Source organism: Symphalangus syndactylus, chromosome 1 (genome assembly GCF_028878055.3).
Source record: "Symphalangus syndactylus isolate Jambi chromosome 1, NHGRI_mSymSyn1-v2.1_pri, whole genome shotgun sequence".
Classification (NCBI taxonomy): Eukaryota; Metazoa; Chordata; class Mammalia; order Primates; family Hylobatidae; genus Symphalangus; species Symphalangus syndactylus.
Genome location: NC_072423.2, coordinates 10,394,261 through 10,415,666, shown reverse-complemented (window position 1 = coordinate 10,415,666; position 21,406 = coordinate 10,394,261). Strand labels below are relative to the sequence as shown.

At 46.4% G+C, this 21,406-nt stretch overlaps 2 protein-coding genes across 18 annotated transcripts in view; one reads left to right on the top strand and one right to left on the bottom strand.

Moving 5' to 3' along the window:
- ZNF516 (zinc finger protein 516) overlaps positions 1 to 21,406 on the bottom strand; it is a 171,166-nt gene that overhangs the window by 115,885 nt on the left and 33,875 nt on the right. For 2 of the 17 annotated variants that reach the window (XM_055296177.2, XM_063620777.1), the window contains exon 1: positions 20,569 to 20,702. The exons of 3 other annotated variants lie outside the window; for them this stretch is intronic. The gene's annotated coding sequence lies outside the window, so the exon portion shown is untranslated. Of the gene's footprint in view, positions 1 to 17,304; positions 17,416 to 17,842; positions 19,186 to 20,568; positions 20,703 to 21,034; positions 21,165 to 21,377; positions 21,401 to 21,406 lie in introns of those variants that run through there. 12 more of the 17 variants (XM_063619199.1, XM_055296170.2, XM_063619952.1 and 9 more) reach the window with 12 other exon arrangements.
- LOC129488086 (uncharacterized) lies at positions 17,394 to 19,038 on the top strand. The gene is made up of 3 exons (XM_055289820.2): positions 17,394 to 17,540; positions 18,050 to 18,207; positions 18,627 to 19,038. Exons 1-3 carry the CDS (start codon positions 17,394 to 17,396, stop codon positions 19,036 to 19,038), a joined length of 717 nt encoding a protein of 238 aa, XP_055145795.1.

Below are 21,406 nucleotides of genomic sequence, written 5' to 3'. Positions count from 1 at the left end.
CGCCACTGCACTCCAGCCTGGGTGAAAGAGCGAGACTCTGTCTCAAAAAAAAAAAAAAAAAAAGTTGGCCAAGACTTAAAAGATTGATAATATCAAGCGATGACAAAGAGAAAGCACTGAGTTTTGCAGGGAACGTAAAATGGTACTTTGTTATCTTTGTTGGTAAATTTGGCAGTATCTGTCAATTAAAATGCTCCTCCATCCCCAAAATTCCAACCTATCCTAGAGAAATATTCCCACAAGTGCACAAAGTCGTATCTTAGAAAAGTTCCCTGCACGCTAAGAGAAAGCTGATAGCAGCCCAAATGTCCAACAGGAGACAGGACAAAGAAAGGCGGCTCCAGAGGGCGGCAGCCAGCTGGCACACATGGACACCTCCTGCTGGCTGCTCACAGACCAAATCTGTGCCAGTGGGTCCCTGCTCTGGCCACACTGGGCATTGGGCATCTGGAAATCACTGAGGGTGTGTACACACAACAGCACCCTACACATGCCTTAAAGACAATACACTGAAATGTTATGCAAAATTTAAAAAAAAAATTAGTTGCAGAAAAACTCATAGAACATTGTACCATTTTAAATTCTTTAAAATGTATATATTTAAAGATCTTAGTACATTCACCAAGCGAATGTATTTAAATGCCTAATACAGTGACTGGCATAGAGCAGGCGCTCAATAGTAACTTGCATAAAATAAACTTACACTCATGTTGTGAAATGTCTCACACACTTTTTCCTCAAAACGCAATTTCCTCTTTCGAATGTAAATATCTCGATGGCCAAGATGATGAAGACTCTGTCGTGTATTAACTATGCACTTTGTACAATTATCTGAAAAGAAATGGTTTAATTTGGGCAAGGAGAATGTTGCCCTAAGTATTTGGCTGTAACTAAATTACCAACACAAATTTGTGGTTGGAAAACCAAGTAATGAATTAATCTGCAGTGAGTTCCACAACCATCATCTCCTTTTATAGTATGACAAGAAAGGTCCTACATGTTCACACCATTTTGTGAAAAATCACTGTATATGTCTTAAAAGCAAAGTGCCTCTGTCTGTCTTGATCCCCTTATACAAGATAAACAAACAGTAAGGCCTTCAGTGCCAGTTGTCAAAGTTTTATTCTGGTTCAGCAATTAAAATGGGTAGCTTCATATTAATTCCCTGGAAGAATGACATTCAGATCAACTCACTTCCCAGCAAAAAAAATGTCCACATCCAGGAGCTGCAGGACAGGGAATAGGATTGTTCTCAGCTACTGTAATTCCTCTCATTCAAAAGTAGGACACAGTGTACATTCTAAGCTCCAACTTCAGACATCTTAAAGCATATTAAACAAAGTGGTCAAACGAATATGAAAGAAATTCTGCCAAGTGATTAAACGTAAGCTTGGAGTTTTGTGTCAGTTTTCCACTAACCTCCAAAACCAGTCATGGTTTGTCTAAGAAAGGGATGTTTTAATCAGAACACCTTCATTTATTGTAATACTGAGGTCCCACCTGACTAGGTGAACCGTAGGCAACTGAACAACTATAAATTTCACATGACTGGATAGAAACAGCCTAAGCTCTTGAGCCCCCCAGATGTATGCCAGTGCGGAGTGACTTGCTACGGAGGCTTAAATCACTTTCAAGAGAAGAACCCACAGATGAAATTGCACTTGTGGAGACTCAGGTGGATTTGCAAAACTCTGAAAAGAATTTTGGGCCGGTCCACTAACAAACGGTCGTCCTAAAAGTAAAGGTCTACATTTTCCTTTTATGCAGAAATATTCATTTGCCTACATTTGCGTATGTCCAAAGCACTGTTTTTGCTGAGTCACTGAAACAGAAAAAAGGTAAAACAGCACTTTTTATCCCAGCTAAGTCATATCGTTTGGACTTTGTAATTCTACTTGAATGCTAGTTGATCTTATGTTCAAAAGTCTGGTAAGTTTTCTGAACACTGATACTGCAATTCCACAAGTAAGACAGGAAACAGAATTCTAGTTTGTTTCAATATCATTTGACCTATCAAAAGAAGCATTTCAGTGACTAATATAGCAAGCATGAAAACTGACCCTCCGTGAAAATAATAAACTTGCTGCTCTGAACATCAGATCCACAAGCAGGAATAACAGGTAACCTGAAGTGTCACCTTCAAGAACAGGACCCAGCCCCACAATGAGGAAGCAATTTAACTCTGCCTTAGCCTTGAAAACCTGACGAAACTGAGTTGGACAGCAGTCTTGAGACACATAGGACAAAAGGCGAGATTCGTTCTGTCTGGGAAAAACAAGGTCAGGTTTTTGTGCTTACTTTGTGGCACTTTTAAATACACCAACAAAATGTGATTCTCTTGCAATTTTATACTTTAAACCCCCTACGTTTTCCCTTCCACTTGGCTTCCAAACCACCCCACACATTCTCAAGCACTCACAAAATGGCCCACTGTAAAGGGTTCCTTTTTATCTCACTGTAATTCCCAGTAGCATGGGAATAAGACACAAACAACACAAAAAAACCTGCTGAAACGAAGGAATGCAAACTCATTACACTGCATTTAATTCTCATCTCCTTTAAGAAGCATCTTCTTTTTTTTTTTTTTTTTTTTTTGAGACGGAGTCTCGCTCTGTCACCCAGGCTGGAGTGCGGTGGCGCGATCTCGGCTCACTGCAAGCTCCGCCTCCCAGGTTCACGCCATTCTCCTGCCTCAGCCTCTCCGAGTAGCTGGGACTACAGGCGCCCGCCACCACGCCCGGCTAATTTTTTGTATTTTTAGTAGAGACGGGGTTTCACCATGGTCTCGATCTCCTGACCTCGTGATCCGCCCGCCTCGGCCTCCCAAAGTGCTGGGATTACAAGCGTGAGCCACCGCGCCCAGCCAAGAAGCATCTTCTTAAAAGAGTTTGGTTTGCTTTGAGTTACTTCACTCTTCGTTCTGAGAAACAGCTTTTCTGAACCAGTATTGTTATCCATTTTTTAATTATTATACATAAACAACCTACTTAAAAGGGGCTGATGAAATACACTTTGTTCCAGATCTATTCTGAAGGGAAAAAGAGGTTATCTTTCCCACCAATGGATCTCCTAAGTGAAAAGCCCCAAACTGAAGTGTTTTTGTAAACTCTGGTGGAGAGCAGAAAGTGTACTAACTTCTACTCCAACAACCATATTTCAGATCTTCAGGACAAATGAGAGAGTGACAGATTCATCAACAGAGTGACAAATTCATCGATGAAGAATGCAGGGAGGGGAGATACGTAAAACCATCATCTCAATAAAACATTCATTCTTCAACAGGAAGGGCATTTTGTTGCTATTCTACCACTACAATAATGATGGATGAGATAAATTAACCTTGTCTGGGGTTTTGACTCCAGGTATTCCTCAACCCTAAGCAAAATTAAGAGTTTCAATGTTTTGTAAACTTGTTTATATTGCGAGGTTAGCAAAACTAAAATGCAGCAAATTATGAAAAAAAAGGTTTAAGGTTTACAGATAACATCTACCAAAATGAATTATATCACAATTATCTCTTTTCTAAAATAAACAATTTTTTAATCTACAAAAAATAGAAAAACAAATCCCTTACACAGTTTATAGGCTGAATGTAAAATTATTATTAGATGACATAGAGAATATACATTCATGATTCAAAACTTCAAAAGCAGAAAAATGAGTGCATTTCCAGCACACTTTCAGTACACTCTCAGTTCTGTATCAAAGTTTATTAAAATGCTTAAGTTTACAGCTTTTCACTTCAGAGATCCACTGTGGGGCTGGGCATGGTGGCTCACACCTGTAATCCCAGAACTACAGGAGGCCAAGGCAGGCAGATCACTTGAGGTCAGGAGTTCAAGACCAGCCTGGCCAACATGGCAAAACCTCGTCTCCACTAAAAATACAAAGTTTAGTTGGGCATGGTGGTGTGTGCCTGTAATCCCAGCTACTCGGGAAGCTGAGGCACAAGAATCACTTGAACCTAGGAGGCAGAGGTTGCAGTGAGCCGAGATCATGCCACTGCACTGGGTATCATGCCTGGGTAACAGAGTGAGACTCTGTCAAAAAAAAAAAAAAAAAAAAAAAAAAAGATCCACTGGGGAAGAGAAAACTTTTTTGTTCCTTCTCAGAACAGACCTGGAACAATCATCACCAGGATACCTCAGTCTGTCCACCAAGTCCCTTGGTGCGATTTTAAGAGTCACATGACTTTGGGATGTTTGAATAAAAGGGGCCTTGACTTGGACCTACAGGGCAGGTAAAATGGTCAACAGTCGTTACAGCTCCTGCTGCTAAAGAACAGAACGTCCCTGTGAACACGGGCCACATTCTCTCAGCAAGCCACAACAGAAATTGTTCAGGAAAAGAATAAACTCAATCCATCATGATTTCCTTCTGTTTTCTGAAATTATCCTGGCAAGTCAGTCTGCATCTGCAATTCTGCCTGCTCTGTGAGTGATCCTTTGCACAGGGTTCCAGCTCCCCATTGTCCAAAGGTGTCCCTGGGGCACGGTCCTCTCCTAACCCCTGGGGCAGGCTGGCTTCCCCTTTCACCCCACAGATGGAGGGAAGATGCACAGGCGTTCATAACGGGCCAGAAGTCACACCACAAGTGGAACTAGATTCACAGCCACACCAAGATTCCTTCCTGCAGACCCACAATGCTGGAACTAATAAATCTGAGTTATCAAATGCTGCACCAGGAGTGGAGACCTGGGTGCAGGGAACATGGGAAATACCAATACAGGGGCCCTCTGCTGCAAGAGTGTGCAGAGGGGCAGACGCTGGCAGGGTCAGGCCCTTGGCCTCCTGGCTGCCTGCCCGGTGGTCTCCTGAAGAGACGCCTCCCCTCCACACCCAGGACCCCGACACTTCCACCACTGTGGCACTTGGGACAGAGCCTGAGGTTATTAAAAAAGAGCCCTTTCCCCTTAAACTGCTGGGATCCCCCAGAGACAGTTTCAAAGTAATGTACCTTCCCTTAGTGTCCTGGTTTGAAAACAAATAGCAGAAATCAGAAACAGAGGAACCTGCCTGGAGATTCCCAACTCAACCCTGGCACCTGGCCACGGTTTGCGGTGGGGCGCCCCCAGAGCTGTGCCATCCTATAAGACTGCCAAGTGGGGCTGGCCCAAACTGGGATGGGCTGGGAAGGGAAAATGCACACCGGACACTTAAGATTTTGTGTAAAAAAAAAAAAAAAAAAAGAACAAAAAGAAACTTAGCAGTAATTCTTATCATCTACATGTTCAACATTTTGGATTTTGGATATACTGTGTTAAATAAAACTATCATTAACATTAATTTTACATGTTTGCTTTTACCTCTCTTGATGTGATCACTGGGAAAATGTAAAGTGATAGACGTAGCATGCATGGTACTTCTCTTGGGCAAAACTGCCCTAGAGCGCTGGGTTAGCGAACTGCAGGCCCACGGGCCAAACTCTTCCCACCACCTGTTTCTGTACAGCCAGTGAGCTAAGGCTGGTTTTTACATATATATACACATACACACACACACACACACACACATACATATACACACACACACACACACATTTTTTTTTTTTGAGACAGAGTCTCGTTCTGTCACCCAGGCTGGAGTGCAGTGGCACGATCTCGGCTCACTGCAATCTCCACCTCCCGATTCAAGCGATTCTCCTGCCTCAGTCTCCTGAGTAGCTGGGATCACAGGCACCCGTCACCATGCCCAGTTAATTTTGTATTTTTAGTAGAGACGGGGTTTTGCCATGTTGGCTAGGCTGGTCTCAAACTCCTGACCTCAAGTGATCCGCCCACCTCGGCCTCCCAAAGTGCTGGGATTACAGGCGTGGGCCACCGCACCCGGCTGGTTTTTACATTTTAAAATGGTTGGGATTAAAAACAAAATCAAAAGTATTTTGTGACACGTGAATGGCATGGAACTCGAATGTCAAGTGTCCATAAATAAAGTCCATCTCTTCGCTGCCAGGCTGCCTTGGGCTGCTCTCAAGCTGTGAGGCAGGTCCTATCAAATACTATCTGGTCCTTTATGGAAAACGTTTGCTGACCCCTGCCCTGGAGTTTTGCAAATACAGACCCAGGTTTCTGAGCTGAGGAGGGTGTGGCTCAAGCCCCTCTGGGCTTCATGGGAACTGCACAGGAGCTGACCTAGGATCCAAGGCCACTGAGCCTGGTCAGAGGCAGGACGGGACCAAGTCCCACCAGCTCACTGGGATGGCTACAGCTGACCCAGGAATTTTTTTGGCATCAAATTCTCTTTAGATCACTCTCTTTAAGTTTCTCATTTGTGATGGATGACTCAAAACTTCTGCCTATTTTCAGAACAGAGCAGGCCCATAGACAGGCTGGGGACCCCAAAGAGGCAGACAGCCTGTCCCAAGCCCCTCTTGGATAATGCTTCAGAAACCCCAGCCATCTAGAAAGAGGAAGGGTGGAGGGACCCTGGTCTCCCATAGCGTCATCTCTAAAGGTACATAATCCCAAATGGCTCAGACCAAAATGACATGAACTCCACACACGGTAACAAGCATGACAAGGGTCGGACACTCAGGGAGATGGCCCAAAAGGTGGGCTGCTTAATAACCTGGCTGTGGGACTTTGATGAAGTTACTCACCTGTGCAGGCCTCAGTGTCCTCTCGCTGGGAATTAAAAGGGGGTGGGAATTACGACCTGTTTCCTAAGACCTGTGCATATTAAATAACACATATAAAGAACTCGGAATAATGCTCTGTTCATAGTAAGCACTTGATCAATGTCTGTTGAAAGGAAATGAGTCCTGGTGGGCTATTTATTTGAGGAACTAGTTATTAAGGCATTTGCCCAATTTGATTCAAGTTCGTAAGTCATTAGTAATGAAAATAAAATTTCTATTAATTTAATGGAAACCGGTAATGTTGATAACTTACATCATACTGTCATAGTGATTCAAAAAGCAGCTCTCAATACCTTGTATTTTGTTCTTATGCCCTTAGCTTTCTGTATCAAAGTAGCTACAAGGAACTACTTTGCAAAAGCTACAATAGAGTTTGCCTTAAGAATGGTACTGGGCCGGGCGCGGTGGCTCACGTCTGTAATCCCAGCACTTTTGAGAGGCGGAGGCGGGCGGATCACAAGGTCAGGAGATCAAGACCATCCTGGCTAACACACTGAAACCCCGTCTCTACTAAAAATACAAAAAATTAGCCGGGCGTGATGGCGGGGGCCTGTAGTCCCAGCTACTCGGGAGGCTGAGGCAGCAGAATGGCGTGAACCCGGGAGGCGGAGCTTGCAGTGAGCCGAGATTGCGCCACTGCACTCCAGCCTGGGCCACAGAGTGAGACTCCGTCTCAAAAAAACAAAAAAACAAAAAAAAAAGAATGTTACTGAAGGCACTGTCTAAGAATATATATCACACTCCGGGGACTGTTGTGGGGTGGGGGGAGGGGGGAGGGACAGCATTAGGAGATATACCTAATGCTAAATGACGAGTTAATGGGTGCAGGAAATCAACATGGCACATGGATACATATGTAACAAACCTGTGCATTGTGCACATGTACCCTAAAACCTAAAGTATAATAATAAAAACAAACAAAACAAACAAACAAAAAAGAATATATAGCCTGTATTAAAACAACCAGTATTCAAGTCAGCGTTTAGAAGTTTACTTTAGCGCTAATGCTAAAAGAGGCTTTTCCTTCATGAGAGAACTGACACATTTTTTTCCTGAGAGTCACTGCAACACATCAACGGCCATGTTTTGCCTTTTGTTTTAGGTGCCAGAAAGCTCACATCCTAAGTTTTGATTCACATCTACCAACGGGAGGGAATCCTAAGATGTACATATGTGATCCAGCTTTTCCCCTCATCGCGACCTATTATTCCATTGCCCGTTCTTTATTTTTGTTTGTATTTGACTGTAGATGGTCCCAACTTAGGAAAGTGTGACTTACACTTTTTCAACTTTACCAGGTGAGGAAGCCACAGGCAGTCAGCAGAAAGCAGTGAGCTGCTCCCTCGACAGGCCCGGCAGCGGCAACCCCGCGATCTCCAGGGTGGACATCGGTACTTCATGGTGACCTGCGCTGCCAGGTGTTCCTGCCCAACTATCGGCTAACATTTACCCATTCCAAGCACATTTAAGGTAGGTGAGGCTATATTACCATGTTCAGTAGACTGAGGGGTATTAAATGCATTTCCGACTTAATAGCGTTTTCAACTTAGGATGGGGTTTCTGGGGAGGCAGACCCGTCGTAAGTTAGGGAGCATCTGTCTGCATCTAACGTGTGACCTTACGTGCACACTTCATTCCCTCATGCAATTAAATAGGTAGAAACAAGCAAACTATTATTACCAACATACAAATAGTGAGATTTCAATGACCAGATACTCAAATGAGCCTGCCAAAATCCTCACACCACGGCCTGCAGGATGAAGTCCGTAAATGACTACACTGATTAAGAAAGTCTTTACATTTCTTCATTTACATTGGCCTATTTTGAGTAATGTCTAGAAAGGTAGCAAAATCACCTAGTATATAGGTTCGGGTAAATAATGAAAAGTACTCAGTACTATCCTAAGAAAAGAAAAAAAAATTCTAAACTTACTGATTTTTTTCCTCTTAAGAAATCTAGGGTGTTGGCTACGTTTGCTCATGTTGAGAATGCAAAGGCCACTGTTTCTTAAGTGGCTCTTGCACAACAAAGAAAAACTACCTGCTCCCTGGCCCAGCTGCCTGCTTTGCTGGAGAAGGCAGGCGGGGTACAGACTCCTCCAGGAGGTGTTTAATAATCTGCAAAAGTCCAGACAGCAACCCGGGGCAGACACAGCTCAACCCAGCCAATCCGACCATCGGAGAGAAAGAAAGGAGGAGAATGCACGCTTCCCTGGGTTCAGCTCTCTGGGGTCCCCAACACCTCCTCTTAGTGGCCATCTTGTCCACTGGCACCAAAGCTGAGCTCAGAGGAAAGCACCTGCCATGATCCAGTCTGTCTCTGCCGCCTCCCTGCACACTCCTGTGGTAAGCTCCCTCTCGGCATCTGTCGGTCATCGGCATCTGTCCGTCATCGGCATCTTGTCTGTCTGTCACGGGTCATCTGCCGCACCACACTGAGAACCCATGGGTGCCAAATGTCCCCCGTCAGCTGGCCCACCCGCATTTCATCTTCCTGGCTTAAGAAGGTGAGTCTCAGGGCCCAGCCGTCTATCAGAACTGACCTGGTCTTCTCCGACCCCTTTCCCTTTGATTTTTTGGTGACTTTTTTCTTTTAGGATTTTCTGTATCCCACGTTGGTCACTTACACTCTGTATTTACTCTTATAAAAGTATGTTACTATTGGTGATAACCATTGGGTTTCCCAAGAAAACCTGTATCCTGGCACCCACTGCGGGGCTGGGAATCTGCGCAGACAGCTGCCTGGTCTTTGGTGACCAGATTTTCCACGTTCCTCCTTGAGCGCTGCCATGTGACAGCAGCCTCAGACAGCAACAACTGGTCCAGTGCCCAACTCGCACGATATCCCCGTGCAAAGATGCAAACATTTACTCAACATGTTTCTTCTCTGTGGAGCAAGCTCTAAGCATCCAAGCGAAGCTGAAAGGGGCTCTCCCTACACTGCCCTAAACACCTGGTTATTTGCCAGGTCCACACTTGGCAGTGCTAACTCAGCATGACAACACGCTTACCAAGTTCCTTTTCAGAGTGGACTTTCACCTCCCCTTATTCTGTGCATTCAGCACAGTGTATGGAGAAAAAGGCTAAGCTGGGAATCAGGACGCCTGGATTTGAGCTCTGCACCATTCCTGTGGCCTTGGCTCAGTTATTAAATCTTTCTGCATTTCAGTACCTGTAAAATGTCAGGATTCACTCAAAAATCATCTCTAAGTTTCCTGCAGTTATAACACATATATGATTCTCTATATTAACCTTCTAAAACAAGTCCAAATACAAATAATGTAAATTTACAAAGAAATGTAAACAAGCATGAAAGCAAATGCTTTCCTTCACGGTCATTACACCGAGTCAACATAACACTCCTAACAATATGAAACCATACTCTAAAATGGCGGCCGCCCTAACCCTGCTCGGGCCAAGAAGGTGCAGTTTCATCGCCTACCACCTTGCAGGAATCCAAATGGAGTTTTCGTGGGTCCAAAACATCTAAAATGCTTTCCAAAATGGTCTACTATTCCCCTGGACAGGATTTAATGACCGAGTCAACGTAACACTCCTAACAATATAAAACCATACTCTAAAATGGCGGCCGCCCTAACCCTGCTCGGGCCAAGAAGGTGCAGTTTCATCACCTACCACCTTGCAGGAATCCAAATGGAGTTTTCGTGGGTCCAAAACATCTAAAATGCTTTCCAAAATGGTCTACTATTCCCCTGGACAGGATTTAATGACCGAGTCAACGTAACACTCCTAACAATATAAAACCATACTCTAAAATGGCGGCCGCCCTAACCCTGCTCGGGCCAAGAAGATGCAGTTTCATCACCTTGTAGGATTCCCCTGGACAGGATTTAAGGATTGCCTAAAACACACACTCTCGACGGCCCCCTTAATGTTCACAGTTAAGCAAAAAACCTAGTTTGTAAATCATCTCCCACACACATATAAAATCCCAAATTCTAACTGTAATAACTTTCTTTTTTAATCAATACCTATACTTTAAAATATGTAAATATTAGGAAAATCAAGCTTACTTTCTAAAGTTCAAATTCTTAGCAGCCCATAATCTTTCATCAACCTAGAAAATAACTGATAAGCCAATCTTCCTGTAAAACCATTAACAGATTCTGCTTTTCTGTCACCAGGGTAATTTACTGAGGCTAATTTTAATCCTACCACTAAACCACTAATCCCATGACTCTACAAAATTGTCCCCAAGTTTATGTTGCTACGGCAAGCACTTTTACATTAGGAATTCACTTATTTATTAACACTTTTATTTTTTTAAGTTGGTTTTAGGAATGAGATCATCTTGCTTGCCTCTCATTTTAAAAAGTAAAAAGCCATTTTTGAAAAAAGGAAGCCACTTGAGCACCTGGGGTTGCACTGCACTCAACACAATAACGTTAATTTAAATTATGCTTGGTGTTACTCGAAGGGACAAATTATCATCATTATGCTAATGGTCATGCTAAAGACATGAAAAGCTTTGAAATGATTAATCTAAATCTGGGGGGAATATGATTATCAATGTGAATGATGGTATTTTCTCAAACTGGCATAAAAATGTTCTGTCCGTGTCACTGATAATGTCAATATAAATGATGCATCACCAAAGGCAACGTGCACTCACACACTCTTTGCTCACGTTCTCGAAGCAAAGCCCCAGCCCACCTTTCAGTCCACATATGCCTTGCTTTGGGGACACACATGTGGATGAGTAGAAATTTGTTTACTTCTTTCGTAAAACAGAGAAAACAGGATGATTAAAGCTAACAAGACTGAGACAACAAGACAGAGGTGTCTGGAGACACATTTGCTTTGGTATCAACTCAACAGCCATACAGAATGTTAAAAATGGAGGTGGAATCTTTTGTGGCGTTCCATATTAATAAATTCCTGCAACATGGCATAACAGCCACCCTGTGAATTCAACACAGGTCTACCCAAAAACCCAAACCAGCATGTGTAAACAAAACATAGCCTAAGTGAAAACATCTCAGTTCTGCCTGTAGATAATTCCTGGGCCACGCCACAGAAGCTCAGGGGAACTATTAAATAGGATTGTCCATTTGTTCATTAATTCATTTCTTTAAAAAAAAAAACAAAAAAAATGGGGACAAAAGCTAAGTCTTTACGACAATAATAATAATAAACATACTTTTTTGCTCTAGGTTAAAATCACCAGAATAATCAGGAACTAAACAGTGAATCTTCTCTTTCTGACCTGCCCAACTCTTAGCCTTATTTGTAACCAGCAGAAGTCTTAACTACTCATATTCAAGTCTATGTTTTCCTGAATTAACACAGTCACTCAGCATTGAATAGCAAACTATTTCTCACAAAAATTGTATCGGGGGAAAAAAAGTGAAACTTGTTCACTACACCCTTAAGTATCAACTGAGAAAGAATCTGCTAAAGCCACAAACGACCTTTCTGTACAACTTTCAATGCATCATTTACTGTACTAAATTTCAAAGAACATTCTCAAATGCTAAAATAAATCAATGCCCAAACACAGCGTCTCGTCAGCTCATGCAATATAGGTTAAATAGTACCATATGGCAAAGACAGACACACGTTGCCCTTTTCTGAGACAAAGAAAAAAATTCCTAAACAAATATCCTTTACTTTCACATGGGAAGAGTGGGGGATTAGAGTTCTTCAAGTGTTAACAGCGCTGAAAAATTTTTAATTCTTAGCCATTAACAAGAAATTACAGTTTTAATAGAGAACCTTGATTTTTAAGCCTGTCTTTAACTGTGTCCTGAAAACTAACACATCTTCCTCTACGCACACTATCTCCTAGAAAAGCAAGAAAATAACAGGACAGCTGCATCCTGGAGGCTGAGCCGGCACCAGCAACTCCCCAGGGCGGCGAGAGACGTTGTCTACCTGGTTTTGAAGGAAAAAAAAAAAAAACACCAGATTCCCTCTGCCTTGAAAATAACAAAACACACCAACATCTCATCCTCTTTTCACCACTCAGTTGAGGAACTGTCTGGATTTCACAATTACATATGATATATATCTCTTCTTGGCCCAGTAAATTCTGAGATTCTATAGGCTTTATTTACTTCCTGACCAAGGTTGGGGGGGAAGGTTCAGAAACAGGAATACAAAGTAAATCTACCAGAATTAACGTAGTCAAAATACAGTATATGGTAAGATGTATCTAAACCTACCATAGTTGTCTTTTAAATAATTTTTCCTACTCTCTTGCTTGTGTTTTAGTCATTACTTAACATATATTTACGTTTGCTTTCTAAAAATAGTTGTATTTCTAATTACTCCTGCTTCATAATTTTCAGTACCATTTGAATTAAAGATTAAATGCCAGATCTTTTTTGGAAATGACTTTTAAGGCATGTTGAGAGCCACAAATTACGCTTCTTTACAATTCGAATGTATACCATTGGAAAACATCTCAGGCTAGACATAAATACGATGATGGCTCTAGCTTTGGAAAGAGAAGCTTCAGCTGTTCAAGTCACGTGTGGCCAGATGCAGAGCATAAGGAATGCAAAACAGACAGTTGCAACTGCTGGTTTTTACCAGTCCAACTAAAATACACTTCATACACTGTAGTGGATACTAGAAATCTCAAACACAAACGATGCATTTATAGCCCCTATAAATGTATCCTTCCTTATAGCTATTTAAGTCGTTCCCCTAAAATATTCTTCAGTTAGAAAAATTAATTTTAAAATAAAGATACTTTTTAAAGAACAGGAGACATTCTAAAGTCATAGTAAAAGTTGTTCTTTATTCCTCTTCCTCCCATAAGGTTAATTTTATTAATTATTCATAAATGTAAACATTTGACATGATTCTTTTCTTAAAATAGGTTTGTGACTTTTCAAAATTCCTGAAAATCGAACGATTTTGATAGTTCTCATCCAGTGGTGGGTGGGAGGGTGGTCTTAATTGAGGGCAGAGGTCATTCCTCTATCAAAGAGAATGTCCTGCCCCACTCCCAAACTCACTGGTTCCTGGGACCAGAGGGAACTGAGGACAGGGCTTGAATTTGAAAAATGCTGTCTCCTCTATGGCCCCTAGATACCTTCTCGCAATAGGCTGCTGCCACTACACTTTCGGCCAGTCAGGTGGAAGGACTGAGGAGAGCCCCCAAGAGAGGAGGGAGAAGAAGGAAACAGCTACACTGTCAGCTCATGCCACCAGTTAGCGACCAGCCCAAAGGGAACCTAACCAAACAGTCGAACAACCAAATAATCACTGCTGCACAAACAGAGGCTTGTCGACAGCCCCCACCTCCATCTGCCTCCAAGAACCTCCACATCCCTCAGTGCCTCTCTCATACACAGGGAGATGTATTCCAACCATCACCCACTCAGACCCCACAACGGATGCACAGCCTGACACTACAATTCACTTGAAAAATGCAAATCTAAATGAGATGCAGTTCCCAACAACAGAGTAGGGGCCGCTTCCAAGGCCCTGTGAGCTAAATACAGTGATAAAATTAGTCCTTCACGTTTAGCCATTAACAATGCTGGAAGTGAAGCTCCAAGGTGCCAATTCACAGGCAGCCAGGAAAGGCCTTTTTGCCGGATGCTAGCTAGGCAATAAATGCAAATTCAGGGAAGCAAGGATGTGCAAAGGAAGTCAGAGCGGCACACGTCCAGCTCCCTGAGCAGTGAACAAACCCACGGGCATTCCTTGGACTACGTTCAGTAAGATAGGCAACTGAACTTTTCCCACAGCTTCTAGAACTTTTGAGGGAGAGGGGTCGGGACAGCAAAGAGATGCATTTTTGAAAGAATTAATTGTGTCAGAATAGCTTTATTCAAGCACTAAAATGTATAAACATTTACAGCATGAAAGATGTCTGCTTTTGAAGAAATGTGACTTCCAAGTTCACACATTTATCATGCAGCTAATCAAATAAATTTAACTTTCTTCCATTAGAGTTCTATTACTAATAATTAAATCCACATCTATCACTGAGAAAGCTACACATCTCCAGTTAAATTTGGCCAGCTGAAAACCAAAGAGAAAGCTGATAAGTGTTTCCTGCACATTTAATAGCAATGCCTTCTTCAGTTAGAAATCTAGTAATACGCGAAATACCACTTTTAATTAGGTAATTAACACAAGTCCTTTTCTCCTAAATCGAAATACAGCAAAAAACAAAATAATGCATGTCTTCAACATTTAAACAAGCATATTATACAGGAAAGCGCACACGTTTGGACAAGCTCCCTGCTGCAGAATGCAGTCAGCTTATATTTCAGTCTCTATCTCTACAGCATTAAGGTATAATGCAGCTGAAACTCTAAACACAGTCTCCAGTCTGACTTACAACCACTCCCACCAAATTCTTTTTAAAAGATTCCTTCTCTTAAATTATGAATAAGACCAACACGTATCCTGGAAAGTGAATAAATAAAAATCCACAACAACCCAATACACTGAGTACTGGTTTTTCAAGAATAATCCATGACTAAACTCTACGTAAATTGCTAGGTCACATTATCATTTTTCCCCATTTGGTAAGACTGAAAACCATCTGTTGGAGTACACCTCATTTCAAAGTATTCTTTAAAGAAGTCTCCTTTCCTTTTTCACATACATTGCTAAACTTAATCACATCAAATGCTTCACTTATAAAACTCAAATATCTCCTTGTAGGGGGAAGTTACGTAAATGGAATTAAAAGTTTCATTTATGAAAGTGGAGACAAAGTGCTTTTCCCATTGTGACCTGTTTTCAAAGACCTCTCTCATTCCCTTTAGTCAATTTTGGTCTCTGGGACAACATCTTACAAAAAAAAAAGTTAGAAATGTAGGACTTCAGGGTTCCAGGAACAATCTCTAAATTAGTAGACTCTGAAGGTTGTTTACAAATAACAATGGGAAAACATTGGTGAGGTAAACTATTCTCAGGATGTCAACAATTCATAGCAGACACATTTCTCAAAGTTAAAGTTCTTGATCTAGTGTATTTCAGGATATTAAGCCATTTGGAAAGATTAATAAACAAAAGCGTTCAGAAATAAAAATAAGCAGAACTCCCACCTCTCTCTGCATTGTTGAACGCTGTACCTACTAAACCTGCTATTTTGGTGTTGTGTTTCATTCTAGAGAGGCATTCCCATTCCTCTTGGTTAGTTTTATTACAGATCCACCGGGATTATTTTTTTTTAGAAGGTTAATGCGCTCTGGCGTTTCAGTATATTCAAATTATCAAATGTAAGAAAACAAAGCCCTATTAATGAATTAAGAAAAACATTAGACATGCTTGTACCTTAACACACCAAAATTCAAATTCAATTACCAAAATACTTGTGAGTTTTACACCGAGTTCAATTCATCCCACAGCCCATTCAAGATGGCCATGGGGGTCACTCCTGTGAAACTAAAGATGTCCTCCTACAAGTAACCCAACTCTCAAACCCCTGACACCACGGCAGGCTCCTACGCAACTTCACTGTCCAGTTTTACTAAGAGGGGACGAGGGGTTCTCAGACCCATGCACATTAGTGGTATGTGGCATATTTAATTCTGGCTGGTCTGTGTAAATATAAATAACAGTTACTTGACGACATAATCAAAGAATGCAAGTGAAAATGAAGCTGGAACAAAGAAATGATAAAATGAGCTCTTTTAATTTTACATGGCAGAAGCCAGTACCCTATCAAATAACAAATGCATGCCTAGCTCTTTTAAGTAACACATCCCTAAACCAAAATACTTCAATCATATTAATAGGGTGGCTTTTAAAATAAGCTGAAAAAGCTCCTTTTGAGAGGCTAACCACCCTCACATCTACTCGGGTCATTATCTTTAATAGTATTTACTCCATAGCCCCATGCTGAACGTACATCACTCAGCTTTTAAATCACCTTCAATCAAGATTCGAGACTGCATGGCAGGTTGACGGGGGCAATGGCTTTCTGCTGTATGTGTTAAGTAGGATCCCCACTAAAGTTCCTTTTTGTGACTTGCCGGTTAAGCCAGCACGGCGAGTGGACCGGAGGGTCCAAGGGCTCCGTCCTTTGTTACGCAGGGGACACCCCTGGAAGGCCAGCCCAACGCCCACGGGCACATCTGGGCTTTCCCAGGCAGTCCACAGAGCCATCCCCGGCCTCTTTACTGCCGAGACACTGTGAGGTCACACACGCAGGACACAAAACCCCCACGCAGCAGCCCCTCGCGAGGCGCCCCGAGCCCGGGTGCCCACCGCCGACTCCCACCCCAAATCCGCTCGCGGGCGCAGGACCGGTTCAGGTGTGAACACTTATGTAATCGTCCTCGGGGCCACGCCTTTCCCACCGCCCCACCTCCGCCAGAACAAAGTGAAGTTTAAAATAGAAACCAATTACCTGGCCTCCGCCGCGCCTCGGCCCCCGGAGCCGGGTCCACGCCGCCGCGTGGACCCCCGCCTGGCCCGGCCCGGAGCCCCGCGCAGACCCCAGTTCCGGGCCGGACCCGCCCCCCTCCCCGGCCCCGGCCCCGGCCCCGGCCCCGGCCCCGGCCCCGGCCCCAGCCCCAGCCCCGGCCCTCCACACCCCCATCCGCTCGCTCCTCTCAACCCCGCGGCCTGCCCTTCCCCCGCAGCCCCCTCTCCTCCTCGAGGCCTCGCTCCCGCCCCCGCCGGCTCCCCCCAGCCGCCCCGCTCGCCCCCGCCCCCCGGCCCGCACAGACCCCCGCCTTTGTTATGGTGCGAAGTTGGGCTGTGGGTCCGTCTCTTTCACTTCTTGGGTTACAGTGCAGGCGTGTGACTTCCGCTCCACATGACGGGGGCGGGGGGCGGGCGCCAGGGGGCGGCGGCGGCGGGCCAGGCCCTCCCCGTGCTTCTCCGCCCCTTCCCGCCCCGCCCACGGCCCTCCTCCTGGCAGCCCAGCAACAAGCCGCCACCGCCCCCACCCCGGGGCGGGCAGGTGAGTCCCCCCGCCCCGACCCGCCCCCAACCCACAGGGCCGCCCTGCGCTCTCGCCCCCGGCCCCTGGCCGCGCGTGCGCCAGGTCCCCCAGTAGCGCCCCAAGTCCCCCAGTAGCGCCCCAGCGCTGCTGCTGCTCAGACACACCGAAATAGGAATGATTTAATCCAACGACACCTCCCAGGGCTGCCCAGTCCCGGTTCCGCCAGCTCCTAAGACTGGGGAGGAGCAGCATCGGGTGGAACTCGGGCTGGGGGGCGGAAATGGCCCGAGTGGGAGGGAAGGCGCGGGGTCGGACGCTACCTCGTAACCGAGTTAGTTGCCTGCAGAAGGGGAGGACGAAGGTCGCCCACGCACCTTCGGGTGACCTCTGCGCAGCCTGGTGGCCGGGCACACCCGCGCATGAACTTAGTCCCTCCCAGGGGTCTCCCTGCAGGGGTCTCCGGGGAGGAAGTGGGCACGTGGGTCCTTAACCTTTCCATTGCATCATCCCCATCCCGGTGGGTACAGAAGCGCAGCAACTCCGCGGTGCTCCCGGAAGACACCGCGTCTCCAACATTTACACGGAGATGCTGCTCGGCTCAGGTCGGGTCCGTACGCTTCCCGAGGTGCGTACTACGCGAGCCACACACATCACTACCGATATTCCTGGGAAAGTCGGTGCCACAGTAAGTCAGCTGCAAGCGTGGGGTGGCCGGTGACGGGCTGTGCCCGTGAATACGCCCATTGTGCGAGGCAGACGCAGCCAGGGCGCAACGTTCAAGAGGCGGGTGGGCAGCCAAACTTTAGCCACGAGCGCTTCACCTTCTAGAATTTGCCAGGGACTAAGCATCAACTCCCAGTGAGAAAATAAAATGGGAAGTTGGAAGACACTTGCTGCCCTTCACTTTTCTACGGAGTTCACATCGGTTTCAGCAATCCGCGTTCTCAGTTCGCTTTGCCCGGGCGAGTGGGCTCCATCATCATCTGGACCAAAAACGCACCAGAGCGCGCCTGCCCGGGCACCAAGGCCGAAGAAACCGCACGTTTCGAGTCCCCAGTTGCTGAGAAACAATCACAGCCCTCCTCTTTTCTTCCCCTTCTGCAGGTTCCGACCTGAATCCGAAAGTGCTTCTAAATCCCACGCTTCACAGAACGTTCGGAGGGGGAGGCGCTCCATGGGGGCTGCTGCGTGCCCATGTAGCCGAACTGACTCGAATAAAAGCGTGTCCACGTCTACATCACACATCTGTGTAAATGCAGAAGCCTGCGGATGCGCGGGGCTGGCCAGACTTCACAGTGTGCAGACACATGGACTCATGCACGCGCGCGCGCTCACACACTCACACCCCAAATTACCTCCGGGATGGAGAAAGCCGCTGCGGATTGGCCAGCAGAGCCGTCACTCACGCCCAGGGGGCAGGGAGACTTCGCAAAGCTGTTTCCTTTTTTTTTTTTTCCTCCTCTCCTCCCTACCGTTTCATTTAATGGTAAAACAACAGCAGAGCTCTGAAAGTTAGCCATCTGCGCAGAGTTTGCCTTCTTTAAGGAGGGAGGCGTCAGACGATATCCATTTAAATATATTTTGTACTTCCACAAAGGATAGAACGGGAAATTAACGAAGGGAGTGGAGGCGGAAAGGGAGCTCCGAGTAAGAAGGAGGGGTCATTCCGCGGGGGGGGGGGGCCGGGGGGCGGGGGCCGACGCAGGGGAAAGAGTTGCTCTCTACACCGAAAAGGGACTTTGACCTTCCATTGATCTCGAAATTAAAAAATGTTTCTTCACAGGTCAGATGGTAACAAACGCTCGTTCCTAATTTATGAACTCGCCGTTTTGATTTTACTATTTAAGCATGCGCCAGCAATCGTGTTTCCTTAAGAAAGAACTGACCTATTTTTGGCTGGAGATAAACGATCATGTTAACAGATGTTAATCTTGTAATCTGTTTTTCCTGTAAGCACTTTACCTACCCGGGTTTCAGACCTTAAAAATAACATCTTTTCCAAAAAGACCTGACGTCACAATTCACTCCCTGAAAAATCACACTCCCCCTCCAGTTTCTTCCCCTGCAATGATTTCAAAGACATTAAATCTTTCCCACTTTATAAATGCTGATCTGTTCTGCCTCTACTCCCACAGGCTCTTATTTGCATTTCAAATTCCACAGGTTACACCAGTCGCCTTTTCAAAAAATGTAAACCAACAATGCAGCAGCAAATGGCTTTTTGTGCATCTGGATTAAATAAAGCACAGAATGGATATATTTAAAAAGAGGGCTGCGCAAGTTGATCTTTGCACACCCGGAGACCCAGTGACTCTTTATCAGCGGAATGAGTAAGACACACACACAGCCCCCAGAGCTCCCGGTCTGCTGCGGGAAGCTTATTAACGCTGATAATAGAGGGGGCTGACTTACAGACCCACATTTTTCGGATAAAAGGCTGGTTCCCTCTGGTCCCTAATTGCGGGGGTCCACTGACTTTCCTCACCGCACACATAAACTGCTGCTTTTAAATACCCCACTCAGCTGCCATTTAACAAACTTATTCATACAAAGTTTCTTTAAAACTTGAGGCGGTTTAATCTAAATACTGATCGTAACTATTCAGTCTGTTAGTTCTCCCTGGAAATGGCAGCGGAGGCGCCTCCCCCCACCTCCCGCCCAACCACACACACCCCACCGCATTCTTCCTTCATACACCCGGGTTCATCTCGCCACCGAGGCCTCCCCTACCCGCACCCGGCGGGGCGCAGCTCCGAGGAGTCCCTGCCCACCCCTCTCCGAGTCGATGCCAGACCCTCGCCCCCACCCCCACCCCCGCCCGAACTTCCCTTCCAGGACCTCTCACTTCTTTAATGTTAGGGTCACTTAGAAGCTCCCAGCAGACTGGCAGGCAGCCGGGGAGGGGGCCGTAAAAAACAAGGCCACCCCCCCCTCCACGCAAACACGTCCCCTAGGCAGCAGCGCGCGGTGCCCACAGGCATCGATCCCATCCGCCAAACCCTTAATAATTGAAGCGGCTCCTCGGGCCCGCAGCCCCATCACCCACCTTCATTAGCCGGAGCGTTTTACTTTAAAGTAAGGCAATTTGCTCTTTGTCTCCTAATGGATGGAGAGAGCATCCGAGCTCCCCTCCTCCCGCGTCGCCTTTGACGAAGTGTACAAAGCCAGAGCCTCTTCCGCGCTCCCACCCCGGCCCCCACCCCGCCCCTCCACTGCGGTAAAAACCACCTCCCGGGCGCTCGCCCCGCCGCCCGAAGTTGCATCTTCCCCTATCCTGGAATTGCAGAGCAGAGCAACTACCCACACGGAAAGCCAAGTAGCCCTCCCCGCGCCCGGGGGGCCCCTCCTCGCGCCCGGGGGGCCCCTCCCCGGCGCACCCCCCTCCGCAGCGCTTCCCCCCCACCCCCAGCGGCGCACACTAGAGTCCGGGGCACGTCGGGGCTCCGGGCCCCGCGCCCACCGCCCGTCCGCGGCCCCTGCGGCGCAGCCCTCCCCCCGCCCGCGGCCCCTACCTTGGCGGGGAGGCGGCGGGCCTGGGGAGGAGGACGCGCACGCCCCGCGCATCTGAAGGTGAAGCCGAGCGCCCGCGGCGCGGAGCCGAGCGCTGCACTAGACCGACCGCGCCAGCTGCGCCCGGGCGCGGGGGACGCGCGAGGGCGCGCGGGGCCCACCACGCGCCCGGCCCCCTCCTCGCGCCGCCCGCGCGCGCCCGGGACGCGCTCGCCCCGCGGGGGCCCCGGCGCCGGCCGGGCTCGGGGGGCTGCGCGGCACGGGGAGGGGGCCGGGCGCCCACGGCCCGGCGCAGGCTGGAGGCTTCCCCCGGCCTGGGAATGGTCTGCCCTGTAGGAAACGCACACTCCACTACTGTCTCATCAGCACAAAGT